This window comes from Podarcis cretensis, assembly GCF_951804945.1.
Source record: "Podarcis cretensis genome assembly, chromosome: 14".
NCBI lineage: Eukaryota > Metazoa > Chordata > Lepidosauria > Squamata > Lacertidae > Podarcis > Podarcis cretensis.
The window spans coordinates 10,707,389-10,728,971 of NC_137183.1; the positions used below are offsets into that span (position 1 = coordinate 10,707,389).

Below are 21,583 nucleotides of genomic sequence, written 5' to 3' on the forward strand. Positions count from 1 at the left end.
TATACAGCAACTAAAGGAGATTGTGCAACTTGCCACAAGAAAGTTTTCGCCATGAACTTGTATTAATTTTATTCCCACTTCTCCCATTGGTGAGAAATCTGTGCATGGTTCCCATTCTTCCAAAGGTGCTCGAGGCTATAAGAATAGATTTGGCAGTCAATTAACTTTTGCTTTAGCTGAGAGCAGCTTCAGACATTGCAAGTAAGAGTGTTAATGGCTTGCAATCTTTCCCTTCTTTCTTTACTTGTGTGGAATGTCTGAAATAGTCACTCATACAGTTTCTCCTCAGAGGAGAGATGAACGGAATGGCTTTTTGAAATTTGTCCACACATACAGGAAATAAAATGCAGATATGAAGGGAGAAGAAAATTAGAAGCAATTAACTCAGGATCTCCCCCTTTCTTTTGGCTAGACATTTTATACCTTCCATCTGCAGCTGCAGTCTTCTGTGCAGCTGCCAGTTTTCCAATCTCTCCTTGGGACATTGTTTTGTGAAGTATTGTTTGGCCTTCATTTGAAGAGAAGTACTGTAATAGCTGCAAAAATTTCAAGCGCAATAAATACTTCTGAACCAGCAGGGTCACTGGATATTGCAAGGACATACAATCATCCTACAACGGTGGACTCAGGGGCGGAGGAAGGGGTGTGTGGTGGGTGTGGACCGCCCCGGGTGTCACCACTGAGGGGGGTGACAAAATGCTGGGTGGCACCACGGGGCCTGCAGCGCGCCCGAGCCACATGTCTTTCCTGGGAGAGATGCGGTGGCTTGGGTGTACACAGGCCCTGCGCTGCCCAAGCGGTCTGCCCGCTGCCTCAACCCCAGCTGTAGGGCGTGAGTGGGAGGAGGCAGGCAGACTCCGGAGGCCCCACGGTGCGCCCCGCCCCTGTGGGCAGCTCGGCCCACCCCTAGGCGCACTGCCCCAGGCTCCCAAGTGGCTTCCTCTACCACTGGATGGACTTAATAGTGGACTCAGGCCAGGTGAGACCTGCAGGCAGAAGTTCACGGTGCATAGCTCTTGAATAGATACATGTATGAATCAGCAACAAGACATAGCTAGCCTGTCTGTCCTCCCAGAGTTGCTATATGCACTGCCTTGTCCCATGAACTTAACTTGGCTTAATAAGATGATACAAGAACAAGACTTGTACTTGTGCCTGAGAAAAGACTGGCTGGAGCAGACCAAAGATCTATCTGGCCCAACATCTTGTTTGCCATTGTGGCCAACGAGATGCCTCTGGGAAGACCAGAAGTAGGATGCGAGAGCAAAAGCCCTCTCCTGTGGTTGTTCCCCGTGGCCCTCACAATGAGTAGTCACTACAAGTCTTAGCCTCCATTAATTTGTCCGATTCCCTTTTAAAGTCAGCTAAGCTGGTGGGCGTCCCCACGTCATGTGCTGGCAAAATCAATAGATTTTTGTGCGAAGTAGTATTTTTTCCCTGTATGTCCCAGATTTCTCACCATTCAGCTTCACTGGATGACCCTGGGGTCTAGTATTACAAGGGGGAAATAAATCACTATCGTCTTCCTCCACACTTAATTTTGCATACCACTATCATACTTTTCTCACTCACATTTTAAAAAGAAAATAAAGATCTCCAAATATGATAACCTTTCCATATAGAGAAATTGCCCACAATCTTTTGAGTTTTTCTACACCTTTCCCAGTTCTAAAATATCATCTTTGAACTGTGGTAACCAGAACTGTACACAGTAATCCAAGTGTGATCACGTGTGAAAAGCCAGAAAGTCTTCAATCAACTACAGTTTCCCAGGGCATTTGAAACAAGGAACTATAGTTACCCACTTCAGAAAAGCCAGCATCTTGAACTACTTATTGAAGTCACTTTTTGACTGAAGTATAACACCAGGAATCATCCTATTGGTGCTTAAACTTTCAAACAAGAGAGCAGTTGTGTTGCCTAGCAACTACTCATAATGCTTTGATTCTTCAATCTAGAGCTCTGATAGGATGTGTGGTTGTGAATGAGTTTTTCTCTTGTATAGTTGCTCTGGACCAGGCCTGAACTCTCTTTCTCCAAATATTATATAATGTATATATAATATTATACACTGCTTTTGTCCCGTTTACCTACAGTAAAATAGCAGAGTAAGCCTGTAATTTACTAGTTGTTGTTTATAAAAATAAATAAATTAAAAGGGGAGTGGAAAGGAGGTGGGTGTCTGGGGAAAAAGATTTGCACAATTCAACCCCCCATTGAACCCAATATGCTTTGACTATGCATAATTTTGGCTTTGGGTGCGATTTTCGGAATGTAACCCCCTGCAAGTTGTGCACTTACTGTACCAGTTTCTTTTCTCTCTTGATTCCATCTGCTTTATTTCAGTCAGTCTGCTAACAGTTTTAGGATCCTGGCTTGTTCCAAACCTAGCAACCATAGTTTCCCAAGGAATCTGGTCTGTCAAGTCACAAGAGTCATGTATAGCTGTCAACTTACAGATTTGAAAATAAGGGACCAGCGGCCTTGAAAATAAGGGACCAGCAACCAAAATAAGGGACCTGCAGCCTCACCTGTTCCAGGCACTCTAGTCTTCCTGTCCTCCTGCAGTCTGGTCAAACTAATGCTGGTAGCTTCGAGAACACTGTCCAACCAACTTTGTAACCAGAGGTTCAACTGAACAGAATCTGAATCACATGCACCACAAGGCCTATGCAGCCTCAACTTAAGATGGCTCCCCGGCCTGGCTTTGCACTGCAAAGTTTGCAGCAGCACGTGCAACAAAATGGCATCCAGCATTCAAAAACCCCCTCAGCTTGCATTAACTAGCCACACACAAGGCATGCAAGCTCCACCCCCCAGTCGTTCTTAGACTTCTTATTGGGTGAGCAACACAGCCAAGCAACACAGTTGGAGCCTCCCTCCTCCCTGGCCAGCAGGGAGGGAGGGAGAGGAGCTGCTTCCTTTGAAATTTAATGGACATCATTTAAGGGACATCCATCAATAAGGGACAACAGCGGGACATGGCACTGGAATAAGGGACTGTCCCTTCAAATAAGGGACACTTGACAGCTATGGTCATGACATTGCCCTCATGCAAAAATGGGTTCATTGGGGCTTCATTAGGCAGAACAGGAAAATTGTTTCCCCCCTTCTTGCAGGACAGATGCCAAAGGGTTTTGGGTACTTAGCTGTACCTGATGCAACTCATTTACTATGAGCAAAGATGATGCTGGATCAGCGTAAACATTTGTAAGCTTAAACAAAACCCAGCAAGCACCTTCTGGCCCCTTAAACATTAACACATTCTTATTGTGAATTAGCTTTGGTAGACAAGCTCATCATACATTATTGCAGGTGTGGGGAACCTTTGGCCCTCCTGATGATGCTGAATTATAACTACAGTCATCCCCAGCCAGCATGGCCAATGGCCAGTGGTGATGGGAGCAACATCTGGAGAGTCAAAGATTCCACACACCTGCTTTATCGGATCGACTATGAATGACTATAAAGGACTTCAGTCAGTTAAGTTCTACATTTCAAAGTTAATTTGAAAAATAATGACTCTAAAAGTATGCTCCAGAAATTTAAAGAAAAAGTAGATAACTTGTTTTCAAGAATTCTTCATCAGAGTTCAACCACTTATACGTAAAACTATTATTTCCTTTGGAGAAGAACCAGTGTTTGGTGATAAAATCACTGTTTGGCACACAGGTTTAACCTCTGGCATCTGCAGTTAAAACTATCAGGTAGGTGGTGATGGGAAAAGAGACCCTTATCATGAGATTCTGGAGAATGTCTTATTAGTCAGTGCTGTATCAACAGCCTGTTCTGGTATAAGGCAGATTCCAACTTACAATATCCCACATACTTACAAAAATAGCCAAGCTTATTCCCTACTTAAATTCTGAATAGCTGTATCCTCATTCATTTCTAAGTTATTCATATACACTAACAAGGGGAAATTACAAAGGTGTATACATGAGGAAGTACAAGGTGCAATGCTGTGTTTTGCTTTAGTTTTACTTTTTTAAAAAAACTTGTAACTGCTTTACCTGTTGTAGCCTCACTTGGGACTTGTGATGAATGGTGGGAAATAAATTTTGTGTGTGTGTATTTCCCACAAGTGGACTGTTGTATAAAATAATGCATAAGCAGGTGGCTAGTAACTTTGTCACACAATAGATTGTGCAATTCTTCGAACATAACTGTTGTGTTGGATTCTTCTGTTGTGCAATATTAAAACTCGCCTGTCTGTCCCTGGGCCGGTGGACAAGAACACGGGATACAGCCCAGTGTGTGTGTGTGTGTGTGTGTGTGTGTGTACACACACACACATACATTTTGTTATTCCAGTTCTGTCAACAGATGGAAGTGAGTCCATGGAGAACTGCTCTTTCACAGAGAGGGTGTGTGTGTCAAGTAAATATAGGGGTCCTGCAATGGGGGAGCAAGCTCCTTACCTCCCCCCCACCTTTCCCCTGGATTTGTTGCCATTTGAAACATGTGGAGATCATCTCTCTTTTTCATTTTATTTTAAAATTATATTTATCTTCCTTTCTTCTTTTTCTTCTTTTATCTGCTTTGCTTTTGTTTATGATTTGTTTTGTTCTTTGGTGTCCTCTGGGTACGCACTCAAAGGTGATGTCTGGCTGGTGTAAGACCCTGAGTGAGAGGCAGGGAAGGAGAGATCTTCACCACTTTTGGTGAAGGCATTTGCTAGGGTGGCAAGTATAAATATCCTAGCCCCATACACAAAGCCAATCGACACAATCAGCAAAAACTACACAGCAGACTTCTCATGGTAAAGTATCGTTGCAGACCATCTAATGATCCTAATGAGGAATCACGTTTGAATAGTTTTCTGTATTAAAATACCCAGCAACCTCCCTGTGTGTAGAAAAGTAGCACATTAGGGAAGGGGATCCCTGACCTCTCTTCCCATATGACAAGATTTCCTTAACACCCCCACCCACCCACCCAGTGCGCTCTTCTGCCCCTAGTGATTAAAATGTGCCCTTGCAGTCTGAAGTGGCATAGTCCCAGAACCACATAATTGATATGGCCTTGTTAACACTTCCCTGAAAAACTTCTGCTTCTAACTCTCAATATTCCCCTGTCTCCTGAAGACACAAAAGCCTTTGTCTAGATTATGATCATCACCATGTACGGAAAAAATATGCGACTTTCACTTTATTTTCAATTGTTTTCTTCTTTAATAAGCTAGAAGTTATTTGTTCATAAAGTTGTTTTTGTACAGCCATATAGTATCATATTTACAAAATATTACACAAATTGCACTTTGAATATGACGGCCTTGTTCCAGGAAAGAGAAACAAAAATAACATTAATTTAAAAAACTAAAGAAACCTCCAGACATGAAATTACAATGTGCCAGCTGACTGCGTAACTGCAAGCCAGCTGGCTCAGTGAGCAAAATAAAGCATTTTCCTTTATAGAATTCTTCTTTAAACATGTAAGATTTATAGAGTATGACACAGGACAATATATCCTTTTACAATACATAAGTCTTTTAAAATTTACACTCAGTATACTTATAAATTACTTTTAAAAAATCCATTAAAAATAACTATATGCAGCCAACATCCTTTCTAGTGGTGAGTACATTCACTTAATACCATGAGTGGGGAGAAAAAATTCCAAGACCCTGTACTTACAGATTGCACAGGGTCAGGGAGTGCAGGTGGGGAGAGTAGACTGCTATCTTGGAAGACAGGTATCAGGCAAAAACATGGATGTGGAAATGAATGGAAATACTTTTTTTTCTTCCTGTTGCCAGTATCAAAAACAAAACAAACAGTGCAACAACCAAAACTCTGGCTTGGACCCATCTGAATTATGTAATTGTATCTCCTCCTCCCCCAACAAGGTCAGTGCTGAAAGGAAGGCTTTGCACTGGAAGAAATGGGAATTAGTACCCTGGCGTGTATGCAGAGCCTAGCACTTCCCAGCAGAGCAACTAGTCAAAATGAGGGCCAGAAGACAAGTTTCCAAAGGATCTTTGTGCACTTGCTGAGTGTGGCTCAAACAGAAACAAGCATCTAATGTGTGTGTGGGAAATGCAATGACTATCATGCAGTTCGGGACCAAGAGCAGGATTTTTTTTGGGGGGGGGGAGGAGAGGAGTGCAGCCTATTAGTCTGCAACAAACTAGCATTTAGGGAGGTGGGTGAAGAGAGTAGGGTAACCCTTTCTGGCTGTGGGTGTCCTACATTGCTTTATTCCTTTTCCTCTCTTTCTTAAAGGGTAATTTGAAGCAGGAGGAGCACAGATGAGGATTCCTGTGTCAGCAGCCAGACAAAGTCTGACTAACAGGGCAAGTGCAAAAGAGTAAAGTGGCAGTAGATATCGAGTGGGATGAAATTTGTCCAGCTGGTTTGTGCCACGAGTCCCACACAAATGGAGCTGCAATTTTCAATTGCCCCCCCCTTTTTTTGTAATTGGAGGCCCCAGCCTGAATTTGGAAGGGGCTGCTCGCATGTTTGGTTTTAAACCACCAACTCATCACTGATTCTTAACCAGTCAGACCACTCAGACTGGAAATGAGGCGTAGGACCTGCATACAATCACTAACAAAAGCTGGTAACTAAAGGTTATCAGATTTCCTGCTCTCATGTATACAATCACAGTACACTGCCCCTGTTGGTAGTTTTTTATATTAAAAGGTTGTTTTTTTTTAAATTACAGCTATATTTGCATGCATGGTACAAAGCAGCTGGGCAAACCTTAGCCATCTTAATATTTTCTGCTATCCTCAGTGATGCTCTGAAAAAATGGGGCTCCCCAAAGGTCCACTTTAAAAGATACATACATTACTGCTAAAGTCAAGAACTGGAGCAAATTTTCCCACACACATTCACAGCTATTTCATCACAAAGACAAAGTCCTGAAAGCTCCAAATGCAAGGTACTGGTGGGAATTACCTCATGACATAAGGATGCAAAAAACGACTACCTTCTGTTGTTTCACACTGTCAAGACCTCAGATCTAATTCTAGCTTCCCCCACCCACCCATTTACCTTCCTGGCATAAATGTCCCACATTAAAGGGGGAAAAAGTTAAGTCCCACATTGTGGGGGGAAAGTTAAAAAACAAAACATATTTACATTGAACTTCAGTAACCATAATACTATCAAAGAGCTTCAAGTAGTCTCTGATTTTGTTTTGACTTTGCTTAATACTGATGTTCAGCAAAAAAGTGATGTTAAATCACATTTTAAACAGACAGCAGCCCTCCTTACTGCTTCTCCACCCATTTGCATTTTGCTTGAGTAAAGTGATTGTGGGAGTGAATTTTTTCCTGCCCGTCAGTCTGTTTGTGGAGCTTTTTGCTCATCTAGCAGCAGAGTGTGTCCAGGGCATAGCCAGAAAAACAAAGGGTTCTACCTCCTAATATTTATGCTGCCTATCCTGTACCCTGAAAACAGAACACCTGTTGTGGTTATGGCTACTGAACATTCGGTACAAATATTTGGCATTTACCTACCTGGAATCAAACTGGCATTTGTTATTCTGACCTTTTTTTAAAAAGTCAAAAAGCTCTCTTTTTCCACAACAGGTATGCACCTGACGGTTGTCTGAGAAGTGCTTGGGTGGAAATGAACATTTTTAAATATCTGACAACACAATGAAGCAAATAAGGAATAGCTTCGAACAAGAGCTTGGTCTCCTTTATGCTGCGGGTCCGTCTAAGAGGGCCCTTGCTTACGAATCCCAGTGCAAAAACCCAGTCCCTAAACTTGGCTGCTTTGATAGCTGGGATCAAGAAGAGGTCCCTGAACTCCAATTGTCTTCTGGTGTTCTTGTCTGCTTGCACATTCCCTTGCCCATCACAGACAGAACTGGGGACTGACAGACTATGCAGATACAGCTCACCGGCCCTTCCTTCCTTCAGGTTTACTGAGGGAACACACTGAGTCCCAACACACTGAGTTCCAGAACGCCGGTGGCAGCAGACGGTGTTGAAGAAGCAGCAAGATGTCACGGATGAGATGTTACCATTTTGCTGAGATCAGCTGGCGCGGCTCATACCATAAATTCATTGTTTCCAAGTAGCACCAGCTGCTGGGCATTGTTGTAATTGGCAGCATCCGGCTGTCTCTTCTGGCCTGGCCCGGCAGTTGCCTCTGGAAGGTCTTTGGCTTTTGGTGGGGAGTTCTTCACATTCTTCAGCTTCTGCTTGCCCTTCTCGGGATTGAAAGTCCCTCTAGTGGTGAACTGCGGCTTGTCATCCAAACCTCTGAGGTGCCCTGGCGCTTGTTCGAGTGCTGAGGCATCCCCAGAGGGAGGTGCCCGGTAGAACGGCGATTTGGAGTATATCTGGAATCGCTTCCTAGTTACATGAGGTAAGCAGGAGGAGGAAGAGGAAGGGGAGGGTGACAGAGATGGAGCAGACACAGAGGATTCTACCGACTCCACAGATTCCTGCTGCTTCTTCAGATGCCTTCGAGGCCTGGTAGTGATGGTGTCTGCCTTGATGGGTCTGGCAAAGCCAAGTGCTAAATTTCTATCTGGCAGAAAAGAGATACAAGAGAAGTATTAAGAAGTGTTGGCATTATCCCAAAATGCACATATCTTACTGAGTTGTATGGAAAACAGAATACAATCAGGGAAAACTACAATGGGAAGGCACACCCAAAACAAAAAGACAGCTGCACATGTTGGTAGGATTCCCAACCTGTTTGTAAAACTATTTTGGGAATTTTTTTCTTACATTCCTTAATAAATACTACTTGGAACAAACTGCTACATAATGGAACTGTAATTAAGCCTTCCTTTTTTTGCGGTGAGCACATATCCCCTGCTTCCAAATCCAACTGTTCCCAGGGTCTGGTGCATGTAATACATTGTGCTCCCTACTCATTGATTTCTCCAGCTGGTGATCCCTTCTGTTCTTCTTGCCTCTCATGGACCATGGCAAAGGGCACCCAGTCTATCAATAGTTCTCTTGCTTGCATTCTGTTCTCATCTGCTATTTAACCCAATGGGATAAATCACCTCTGGGAGAGCTGCACAGAGCAGGTTGTGTGCAAACTACAGAGGTATTTGGAAAGGCTGGAGTTGGTTATTCTCCATTGTATTACTTTGGGAAGACCTTTAGGATCATCACCATTATTAGAATGCAGAATTGACTAGGGGGTATTTCTTACCTTTACCTTTTATTTCTTTCTCTGCATGGGACGCAGGTGGCGCTGTGGGTTAAAGCCTCAGCGCCTAGGACTTGCCGATCGAAAGGTCGGCGGTTCGAATCCCTGCGGCGGGGTGCGCTCCCGCTGCTCGGTCCCAGCGCCTGCCAACCTAGCAGTTCGAAAGCACCTCCGGGTGCAAGTAGATAAATAGGGACCGCTTACCAGCGGGAAGGTAAACGGCGTTTCCGTGTGCGGCTCTGGCTCGCCAGAGCAGCGATGTCACGCTGGCCACGTGACCCGGAAGTGTCTCCGGACAGCGCTGGCCCCTGGCCTCTTAAGTGAGATGGGCGCACAACCCCAGAGTCTGTCAAGACTGGCCCGTACGGGCAGGGGTACCTTTACCTTTACCTTTTATTTCTTTCTCTGATACAGTCAACTTTTGCAGAAGCTGGCTACCCATACTTTTGTCTGCAGCCATGAGGTCTAGAACTTTGTTTTAACACAAAAGCTGCAATACTCAGGTTTCTGAGGGATTCTTGAATTCATCACACGGGAGGCAATGAATGCCATTTTCTCCAAGCAACATAAAAACTGATTTATATTGGACTTCCAGCGAGGCATCATGGCGGAAGCCACAGCAGCGAACAGCTCCTGAAGCCAACCAGAATCAATTAGGTTACCTGGCTGGCGCCGGACCGCTGGGACTGCTGCTGCTGCCGCCAGAACTGACAAGGAACCGGGTGAGCCCAGCGCAGCACCTAAGGGAGCTGCCGACTCCTCCCCCCAGGCTGAGCCAAGCAACCTGAGACCTAAGCCGGCAAATAGGAGAGAGGGGGGGGGGGAACAACCAAAAAACACGGAGCCCCGACCTTGCTGCTGCTGCTATCGGCAAGGCTGCTGCTTCCGTGAAAAAACACGTGGCTGAACCTGACCCGAGCCTGCCTCCCCCCAACCTCGGCTAGGAAGTGTGATAGGAATTTTATGGTCCTAGATATATGGTAATGTTCATAACTACACGTACATAGATCAGCACAGGAAGACTGACCTGAAGCCATTTTTGATTCCTAAACTGAGCAAATGTTTCTCTGCATGGTCAAACTGGAAAAGTCTCCCCATTGTCTCTTTCCTCACAAATGCTGTCTTAAGGACACATTTAAGATACGAATAGGGTGTGAGCCTGTGACCTGGCCCAGGAACTAAGTATTTTACCACTACAAAAGAATGGCCAGGCTCCCAAGGCAATCCAATCAAGTAACTTGCCAGACAGGAGATAAACTGTGACAGGAGAAAAACAACATGCAAATGTTCTGTTTCAGACAGCTTGTTTTTGTGAAGGTGTGATGTATCTGAGGGGTGGTCTTAGGTTACACCCCTTCTGTGATGTATGTATAATGTTTCTGGGGGTAGTCTTGATCTACAGGATGGGAATTTCAAAAGTCTTTATAAGCCCTTGCACAGCATTTTTGTGGGTCCTCCTCCTTTCCTGCGTGTGAGGGGAGCACCCTGTTGCAACAAATCAATAAAGATCAGGCTTACTAGCTGCTTTGCTTCTCAATATTCTCTGGTTGGCCTCTGTTATCTTCTCCTACCAATAGGGAACCTATGTAAGGACTCTATATGGGCTCTTGGATACCCCATAAGGGAAAAGGGCATTTTTTTATTTACAAGAGAAGCAAAAGGAAGGCTGCGCAAACCCCTGTCCTGCTTTTTTCAATTTTCAATTATTATTATTACTTTTTTTTTTACTTCCTTTTTGTGTGAGTGTTTTTTACCTCCCCCGTTATTCTTCTATTTTTTTAAAAAAAACAACATATTACCAACCAACTTTTTAATATTACTCTCATTAACTCTATCCCCTACTTTTTTTAATATACAAAACTCCCCCCTTTTTTCATATGCATTTTTAACCCCCTTTTTTAAAAAAAACCCAACCCCCCTTCCCCCCCTTCCCTAAATCTTCAGCTTTCGCTAAATTATTATTACCACCATTTTAAAAACACATCCATATATTACCCAAAAACACATTTTCCATCCCCCCAAAAGGGAGGGGACTTTTTGCTTTTGCTGTTGTCCTCTTTCCTTCCCTCCCAATATTTTTTACTTTATTTTTACCAGACAAGCTGCCCCTCACTAACATATTTTCCCTATTTTCTGTATTTCATTTTATTTTCACCCCAGTCTCTACCCTCATTTCTATTTTTGAAAAAAGGGGGAAACACTTTGTTTTTAATTACTATTTTTTATCATCATTATTACTTCTTTTTTTAAAAAAATCATTTTTATTATTATTACTACTATTACTCCTCTTTTCCTCTTACTCCCCCTTTAGTTTCTTAGTTTGTCTGTTTTTGAGGAGGGAGCCTTACCTTCCCCCCCATTGTCCTGCAACTACAATATTACCAGCCCCTCTGAAAATTAAATAAAATAAAAATACTCCCCCCCAATATCAGTGCTACTGCCACTGGTGCCCTCCCTCCCCCCCTCCCTTTTTCTTTTCCTTTCTTCTCCTTTCCCCCTCCCCCTCTCCTTCTCTGTCTCCCCTTGCCCCCTCCTTTTTAAAAGAACACATACACATTATTATATTAAATTTGCCCCTCTCAAAAGGGCTCTCTATACATTTTCATTTCTACAATACTTTTACCTCTGGTATACAAATACTACTGCCAGGCATCACAACTTCAACATCTTCAGATCCCCCCCCCCCCCCCGCTTTCCCTCTTTGATTTAGTCTGCTTCTCTAGTCTGTCTCACCCTCCTAACCCTAAAATCTACATACACATACCTCCCCACACACTTTCATTAGCAATCCCCCCCCCCCCGGGTCTTACCTCATACTATAACTAGAACCACCACTGCAACCAAACATTTTCATCTTTCCTTGTCTCTTCCCCCCTTCTCTCTCTCTCTCTTTCATTCTCTCTTTCCTTCTTTCTTTCCTTCCTCTCCTTCCCTCCTTTTCTCTCTCCCCTCCTTGACTTCCATCCCTCCCCTCCCCTCCTTTTTCACCTTCAACCTCTATACTGCTTTGCTGGGTTCTGTTCCTGAACACATCCTTGACATCCTTAAATTCCTAATTCTTTACTACGAACCCCTAACCCCTCCCTCCACCCTCGACTGGACCCCAATACCCCTTTCGTGAGGATCCATGCACAGACGTGTACACACAGGTGCACCCACGAATAACCCCCCCAAACATACACTCTCCCTCTGACCCCACCCCACCAGTCTCTCATATCTCTGCCTACCACCCCCTTTATGTGAACCATCTGTCTGTTGGCTTACTCATCTGTCTGCCTGGCTGCCCCCACCCCAACCCGGGAACACTGCTGAGGCGACTGAGGGAACCCCAGAGAAGCCCTTAAAGCACAGCCCAGACGGGACACTAAAGGTAAAGGTAAAGGTACCCCTGCCCGTACGGGCCAGTCTTGACAGACTCTGGGGTTGTGCGCCCATCTCACTTAAGAGGCCAGGGGCCAGCGCTGTCCGGAGACACTTCCGGGTCACGTGGCCAGCGTGACATCGCTGCTCTGGCCAGAGCCAGAGCCGCACACGGAAACGCCGTTTACCTTCCCGCTGGTAAGCGGTCCCTATTTATCTACTTGCACCCGGAGGTGCTTTCGAACTGCTAGGTTGGCAGGCGCTGGGACCGAGCAGCGGGAGCGCACCCCGCCGCAGGGATTCGAACCGCCGACCTTTCAATCGGCAAGTCCTAGGCGCTGAGGCTTTAACCTTTAGCGCCACCTGCGTCCCCTCAGACGGGACACTAATGACTGCCTAATCCAGACGCTCTGTAAAAGCCACCAGTCAACAACGCCTGTTCAGCTCAAAAGATCAGCAACACCTAGGAATCACCACACCCCTAACCAAAACACGCCCTGCTCCAAGAGGATGCCAAACAAATTTGATGCCAAAAACACCGACGAGACTGCGATGACACCAACCACGGAGATGGCAAACAGCACCAAGAACACAACACCCCCCCCCAAGATGACAACGACCCAGCAACAAAACAAGAACTGAAGGAAGTGAAAATGAGACTAACAGAACTACTCAAAGCATTCAGTGACATGACCTCCAAAATGGAAACTCTAGAAAAGCAGAACCAAATACAAGAAAGAATAATAGAGAAGTACCGAGAGGAAAACACACGTGTCAATAATAAAGTGGCTAAACTGGAAAGCCACCTGGAAATAGTAGATATGGAAAACACACCATGAAAATCAAACTGGCAGACTTAGAAGACCGTAGTAGACGCTGCAACATCCGCTTCTGCAACTTTCCTGAAAAAGTGGAGGAGAAAAGCCCAGCGGACCTAATTGTACGCTGGCTGAAAAATACAATCCCAAACCTGACACTCGAGGTAGGCGACCTGGAGAGGACTCACAGAGCCCTAAAACCTATGCCGAAACCCAACGCCCCCCCACGAGACATCATTGTATGCTTCACACACTACAAAAAGAAAGAAGAGGTATGGAACAACCTCAGAAACTCAACAGCAATCCTTCAATATGGAGACAACCCCATATTGGCCTTACAGGATTTATCTCAGGACACCCTAAATCGGAGGAAAAACCTACACCCATGCACCCAGCGCCTCCAACAAGCAGGGATCAAGTACCAATGGGGCTTCCTCTTCTGCCTTATAGTAACAACCAACACAACACCCGGCTACCAACATACCTGAAGCCCTGCAACTACTGAAGAACCTCGAACTCGATCCTCCACTGGAATGGCAACCGACAGACCCACCAAGTGACAGTCATGACCACCACAATGAAACAACACCAAACAATTGGACAACAGTAAAGAGGAAAAAGAAGCAACAGAAGCGACACAACAATGCAAACCAGCACATCCAACCACCACCACCACGCACAGAAGCATCCTGCCGAACATACAGCATAAGGCAACAGACCAGGATCAACCAAACCAACACATCACAGATGGACAACCCTACAACAACCACCACAGCTGAATGAAGCACCCAGAAGACATCTCGAACTGAAGGACTAGTGATTTCCCCCTTCCTTCCTCCTCCCCCTAGGCCATAAATATAGCCAGCACCATCAGACGCCTCCAGCCCTGCATCTCCACAGATCTCCACAGAAACTTAACTCTTTTAAGTTTCCTATATCAATCATTAGTAATTGTTTTTAGTCTTACTATATTAATCATTGGTTATAATTTAATTAGGAGGTTTTCATGCCTGTCTAGTTCTGCGCTCCCTTTCCCAGTCTTTAATCTATTGGTGATTAATGCAACCTTTGCTTTGCACTTGTGTTAACCAATCAGCAATAAGCACATATGTGGCAATGCTGTAATAATCAACAAAAGAGGCTCCTTGGGACTTGCTCGAGGAGATGCCTCCCAGATGACACTCGCTACCTGTCTGTCGTTATTTCAACCCAACATCTGGTGACCCCGACGTTACCTGGGGAAATTGTGCTCATGCCCACCCAAATGGCAAGATCACTACCACCTAAGGTCGCAGGCTTAATTTTACCCAAATTCTCTGCAGCCAAAGAAGGAATCCAGGTTATTCCAGGAGTCCTAGATCCTGACTATGTGGGCACTATCATGGTTCAATTTTGGAGCCATATGCCCATGCAGTTAAAAAAGGGTGAGTCTCGGGCACATTTGGTAGTGCTCCCTTCTCATCCTACTGCTTCTATTATGGATAGTAATTTGCACCAGCTCTCTCCTCTCTCTCCACAGCTATTAGCGGTAATCCAGAGGATCGGTGAACAGAAACTTCTTCGTAAGTACAAAATCAATGGCAAAGTTCTGGAAGGCTTGATTGACACAGGCGCAGACATTTCTGTCATTTCCAGTAATTACAGGGACCCCACGTGGCCCCTTGAGTCTGCCTCTGCAGTTTGGGGTGTGGGTGGATCTCAAACCTCTTCTAAAAGCGTACAGTGGCTGCCTGTTTCTCTGCCTGATAGCTCTGAAACCATTGCATATGTCCAGCCCTGTGTGCTGAAAATCCACCTCAATCTGTGGGGCAGAGACCTGCTGCAACAATTACAAGCTACCATTCAATTTAATGAGTAAGCTTGCACTCCCCCTTACCTGGAAATCTGCTACCCCTGTATGGGTAGAACAATGGCCCATAACGGGGGGGGGGGGGAAAGCTACTTGCTTTAAAACAATTGGTCAATGAGCAACTAGTGGCAGATCATATTGAGCCCTCTGTTAGCCCCTATAATACTCCTATCTTTGTCATAAAAAAGAAAAGTGGAAAATGGAGATTTCTCCAAGATTTAAGGAAAATTAATGAAATTCTTGAACCCATGGGGCCCTTGCAGTGTCATCTGCCTAATCCAAATGTAATCCCCCATTCCCAAGGTGGTTGTCGCCAATGGAGGCAAAAGCTGTTAAAAAACTAAATATGGAGGTCAATTGGCCAAGATATTGGGAAATTTTGGAGCAAGAGGGAGACAGATTGAAATTGCAAAGTTTTGAGAAGTTAAAAGGGAAAGTGAGAGACTGGCTTCATTACTATCAGATAATGAAAGTTTTTAAATTAGACAGGAAAGTCGGCTTCCAGGTGGAAAAATCAAAATTAGAAACTGAATTGTTAGAGCCTAGTACTAAGAATTTGTCAAGAATGTATAACTTGCTGTTGAAATGGAACACACAAGATGAAATGGTTAAATCTGCAATGATTAAATGGGTGCAGGACATTGGTCATGACATTATGTTTGCTGACTGGGAAAAGTTATGGACCACCGGGATGAAATTTACGGCATGTAATGCCTTGAGAGAAAATATTATGAAAATGATTTATAGGTGGTACATGACCCCAGTCAAACTCGCAAAAATCTATCATTTGCCCGAGAACAAATGTTGGAAGTGTAAAGAAACAGAGGGAACATTCTTTCACCTTTGGTGGACGTGCCCAAGGATTAAGGCTTTCTGGGAACTGATCTATAATGAACTGAAAAAGGTACTTAAGTACACTTTCCCTAAGAAACCAGAGGCCTTTCTCCTGGGCATAGTCGGCCAATTGGTGTTAAAGAAGGATAGAACTTTTTTTATGTATGCTACAACAGCAGCAAGAATACTCATCGCAAAGTACTGGAAGACACAAGACCTACCCACCGTGGAAGAGTGGCAGATGAAAGTGATTGACTATATGGGATTGGCAGAGATGACGAGCAGAATCCGAGACCAGGGAAGAGCAACGGCGGAAGAAGATTGGACAAAATTTAAAGACTATTTAAAGAAATACTCAAAAATTAGTGAATGCTAGATTGATGTTGAATGAGAAAAATAGGGGTTAACAGCGATAATGGTTATGTTAAAGAAAATGACTGTTATTATAATTAAGTTGAAAGTAAGGGAGGGATTTGTTAATTAATTAATTTGACACGAGAATGCAGAAAGGGGAGGTATGAGGAAGTCGGGAGAGTAAGGAATATGAAATTAAGAGTTTGAAATTATACATGTTGTATGTTTTTTCTATTGTCATGTTTTGTGTGTTATGATAAAAAGCTGTGGAAAATTTAATAAAAATTATTTATAAAAAAAAACAAATGTAATCCCCCATTCCTACCAATTGGCTATCATAGATTTGCAAGATTGCTTTTTTCCATTCCTTTACAGGAAAAGGATTGTAAATTCTTTGCTTTTACTGTTCCTGTGTTAAATAATAGCCAACCTACGGAACGGTATCAATGGATTCCCCCACCATGTGCCAACATTATGTGAATCAAGCCCTCCAGCCTTTCCGCCTTCAGTATCCACACATCCTAATTTATCATTACATGGATGATATATTACTGACAGCCCCCCACCTCCCCCCCCCCCAATGGAAACAGGATATGGTAGCCTGCTTGTCAATTTACGGTTTGAACATCACTCCTGAAAAGGTGCAGGAATCCTCTCCTTTTCATTATCTAGGACACAAAATGATAGCTAGCTATTCCATTCCCATAATCCCTGAGCTTCATGCTCCAAAAACAATGAAATATGTAGAACTGCAACAATTACTGGGCAACATTAATTGGATAAGACCATATTTTAAAATCCCTCTTGAAGTTTTACAGCCGCTTTTTTCAGCCTTAAAAGGCCATCAATCTCCTGGTGAGCAAATTACTTTGACCTCTTCTCAACAGAAAACTGTTGCCCAGTTAAAGGAAATTATGCGTGTCCACTGGGTTGACCGAGCACTTGTTAATGTTTTGCCAGATGTAGTCATAATGACAGATTCTGTCCAATCTTTTGCGGCCCTTATTCAGCTAGGCCCATCAAAAGTTCACGTAATTGAATGGCTGTATTTACATCACATGCCAAAGAACACGGTGACTCCTTTAGTGGATCTCCTTGCTCAGCTCATCAGCAAGGGTCGCCGCCGATGCAAAAGCCTCTTTGGCATCGATTGCCACCAAATTATTGTGCCCATGCCCTTAGAACAATGGGAAACTGTTTTTTTCCACTAGCATGGATTTGCAGTGCGCTTTAGCAGATTTTGTTGGCCAGGTGGGATGTCATGTTCCCACCGACCCTCGCCTGCAGATGGGCAAACAATTTTCCTTGTCTTTTTCTTCTCTATTGTCTCCTGCTCCTTTGGATGCCCCTACTGTCTTTACTGACGGAGCCCCCTCCAGGGGGGTAGTTGCATGGCAACAGAATGGGGAATGGCACAGTCTCTATACTCTCCCACAAAAATCAGCTCAGCGTTCTTAGTTGGCAGCTGCTGTTAAAGCTCTGCATCATTTCTCTTCACAGCCAATTAATCTGGTGGTGGACAGTCTTTATGTAGCAAACGTTATAACTCGTTTGCAGGGCAGCTATGTAAGTCCCTTATTGGATGACAATCTATTGAGCCTTTTTCTGTCCTTACAATTGCTTCTCTCAAATCGCTCCCATCCACTATTTGTGGTGCACATTCGCTCTCACCAACCATTCCCAGGCTTTCTCACTGATGGTAATGCAAAAGCAGACTCTTTACTCAGGGTTTTGCCTGTCTCCCCCATCGAAAGTCATGCTTTCCATCATCAAAATGCAAAAGCTCTTAGCCGCCAATTCCAAATTCCGTTGGAAGCGGCTCATGCAATTATCCAACAATGCCCTCAATGCTCTAATGAGATTGGCCACCCCAGCCCTGGTGTTAATCCCCGTGGGCTGGAGGCCAACCAGTTGTGGCAAATGGATGTGACTCATTTTTCCCCTTTCTCACCTTGGAAGTTTATACATGTCTGCATTGATACGTTCTCTGGTTTCATTTGGGCCACCCCTCAAAGGGGAGAACAAGTTAAACACGTTTGCAATCATCTTGTTCCTACCATGTCAGTCATGGGCAAGCCCCATTCTTTAAAAACTGACAATGCCCCAGCGTATTGCGCAAAAGGTAAAGGTAAAGGTAAAGGTACCCCTGCCCGTACGGGCCAGTCTTGACAGACTCTGGGGTTGTGCGCCCATCTCACTTAAGAGGCCAGGGGCCAGCGCTGTCCGGAGACACTTCCGGGTCACATGGCCAGCGTGACATCGCTGCTCTGGCCAGAGCCAGAGCCAGAGCCGCACACGGAAACGCCGTTTACCTTCCCGCTGGTAAGCGGTCCCTATTTATCTACTTGCACCCGGAGGTGCTTTCGAACTGCTAGGTTGGCAGGCGCTGGAACCGAGCAGCGGGAGCGCACCCCGCTGCAGGGATTCAAACCGCCGACCTTTCGATCGGCAAGTCCTAGGCGCTGAGGCTTTAACCTTTAGTGCCACCTGCGTCCCAGAATTGCGCAAAAAGCTGTGCTCAATTCTGTGAAACTTGGAATAGTCACCATTTATTTGGCATCCCTTATAATTCTCAAGGCCAAGCTATTGCTGAACGTGCTAACCACACTTTGAAAACTGCTTTAATCCGGCAGGAAAAAAAGGCCGGAGTCCCAGCCTCACTTTCAGAAAAGGAAGGCTGGTTGGCTAGTGTTCTCTTTACTCTTAATCATTTGAATGTTTCCATACAGGATCATGAATCCTTTACTCGGCTCCAAAAGCATTTTCAGCAGAAAGAGATACTTCCAGCCCCGCTGGTCCGTTATAAAATATTACCCTCCAACGAATGGAGTGAACCAGTGAAATTGATTACGTGGGGAAAGGGTTATGCTGCAGTTTCTACTCCACAGGGTGCTCGCTGGGTTCCCGCACGCTGCGTCTGCCTCTATCATGGCTTGGCAACAGGCCCTGCAGAATCCGATACCACAGTTCGACGGTCAACTGCAGATCGCCCAGGATGCGACGCCCGGCCCCCCCAGGACTCGCAAGCGGGGAAATCGTAATGGACCAGTGACGTGGGGCCAAATAAAACCACTCTCACTTCAAGCTGAACAGTTTAGAAAGGAAAAGCACCTGGAAGCAACCCCTGATAATTTGCTTCTATGCCTCATTTCATGCCTTAATATAAATTCCATGATAGTGCTCATTTTCAGTGTTTTGTTTTTGCCCCTCTCTGCTTCCGCTCCTAACAGCGGTGATTCCACACCAATAAATGTGTGGGAATCTTTTGCAAAAAACCTCAATGTTTCTTCCTTTTGCCTAACTCAACAGGTATCAATAGGTGAAATCCTTGGCTCTTGCCTTATCCCTGTTTGCCATGACCCTTTTGATATGCAAAATGATACCTGGTTTTATTCATCCCTACCCCAAAATGATTCCCTTCGCACCCTTGGTTATTCCGGTTACCATCACTGGGGTAACCAACTGCGTCGACGCCCATCTCTGGCAATTGATTTGTTAACCCCATACGTGGCCTCCTCTAATGCCACTTGTGCCCGTATGGTCAATTGCACTAAAACCAACTGTGTGAAAATGGGCAAGGATAACAATTTTAATTGCTCTAATTATGTAAATATTTCATATATATATAAATATACAGAGCTGCCTGAAGGCTGGTTCTGGTCGTGCCCAGGCTATACATTCAATTATATTCCGGCAAACATCAGCCATGGCACACCTTGTTGCTTAAGCCGTTTGTCCATCATTTTACCCAAGAAGCATCATTTATCTCGCTCTCGATATCAACGCTCTGTAGAATTGACTAATGATTGTGATGGTTCTGTTTCTCTCCCTAGCAGATCTGAATATATTTCTCTAGCTGTCTCTCTCTTAGGAGTCCCTGGACTGGCTGTACGGAATAGCAGGAATATTAATTCTTTAGCTTGCTCTGCAGCAAAAGCTCTGAACTTTACCTCACAAGCCCTTCACCTTTTGAATAAAGAGCAGAGTGAGCTCCAACATGGACTCTTACAGAATCGCGCTGCAATTGATTATTTGCTGATGCTTCATCATTATGGATGCGAACAAGTGGATGACATGTGCTGTTTTAATATTACTGACAATTCTAAGGCTATTCAAAAATAGATTTCTCATTTGCAAAATCTCACACATCACATCAAACAGGACGATGGACTTCCTGGCCTCTGGGATTCGTTTACCCAGTGGCTCACTGGCTGGTTGCCAAATCTGAATTGGCTTCGCAATCTTTTCCAATATGCTATTGTCATAGTATGTATATTAATTTTGCTATGTTGCTTCATCCAATGCATCCCTGGTCTCATACACCTTTGGTTTCAGTGTTTTTCTCCTCCTCAGCCACCCAATAAAATCATTGCTGCCTACTTTGCGAAATGGCAGCACCAACAGTAAACATTAGGGGAGATGTGGGCAGAATTATTTCGGGCATGCGCTGGCAAACCACGAATCCCGAAGTATTTTTGTCCCATTCACCCTGAACTCACTTAACAACATCGGTGGGCAGAATTATTTAGGGTATGCGTTGGCAAACCACGTATCCCGATGTATTTCTGTCCCCCTCACCATTAAATAAAGAAAGAAAGGGGGAGATGATGGGATGCTATGAGTCTTGCACATGACTGTGGCCTGATGGGAAGTCTTGCTCCTAAGCTTCGCTTCTGTACATAATGCTGCACAAACCATCCTAATACTAAGACATTCACTCACCACTTTAGAATGTTCAGTTCACATTGAGTTCAGGAAAACATTGTCCTTTGACCTGTTCTTATATGCATAGTTGATCACATCTACGGAACGTGCTTGTTATGCTCTTTTAAGTTTCCTATATCAATCATTAGTAATTGTTTTAAGTCTTACTATATTAACCATTGGTTATAATTTAATTAGGAGGTTTTCATGCCTGTCTAGTTCTGCGCTCCCTTTCCCAGTCTTTAATCTATTGGTGATTAATGCAACCTTTGCTTTGTACTTGTGTTAACCAATCAGCAATAAGCACATATGTGGCAATGCTGTAATAATCAATAAAAGAGGCTCCTTGGGACTTGCTCGAGGAGATGCCTCCCAGATGACACTCGCTACCTGTCTGTCGTTATTTCAACCCAACAGATCCCCACCCCAACGCCAGTCCAGATGACTTCAAAACATATTCCCCACCACCCAACAACCCACAAACAGGCTAAAATCTGACACAATCAGCACAATGGTGGCACCAGAGCGTACCAACACCC

The 21,583-nt window shown here is 44.4% G+C and overlaps 1 protein-coding gene and 1 long non-coding RNA gene across 11 annotated transcripts in view; one reads left to right on the forward strand and one right to left on the reverse strand.

The window, feature by feature from the left end:
• The window catches only part of MYO9A (myosin IXA), a 176,566-nt gene that overhangs the window by 20,058 nt on the left and 134,925 nt on the right, over positions 1-21,583 (reverse strand). For 7 of the 10 annotated variants that reach the window (XM_079953102.1, XM_079953097.1, XM_079953099.1 and 4 more), the window contains one exon: positions 5,151-8,489. The exons of 2 other annotated variants lie outside the window; for them this stretch is intronic. In XM_079953102.1, the coding sequence (XP_079809228.1) occupies positions 8,005-8,489 (485 nt within the window). In that variant the 3' untranslated portion in view covers positions 5,151-8,004. Of the gene's footprint in view, positions 1-5,150; positions 8,490-21,583 lie in introns of those variants that run through there. One more of the 10 variants, XM_079953105.1, reaches the window with a different exon arrangement.
• Positions 15,088-20,850, forward strand: LOC307203040. The gene is made up of 2 exons (XR_013833094.1): positions 15,088-15,204; positions 20,011-20,850. It is a non-coding gene; the product is annotated as an uncharacterized lncRNA (long non-coding RNA).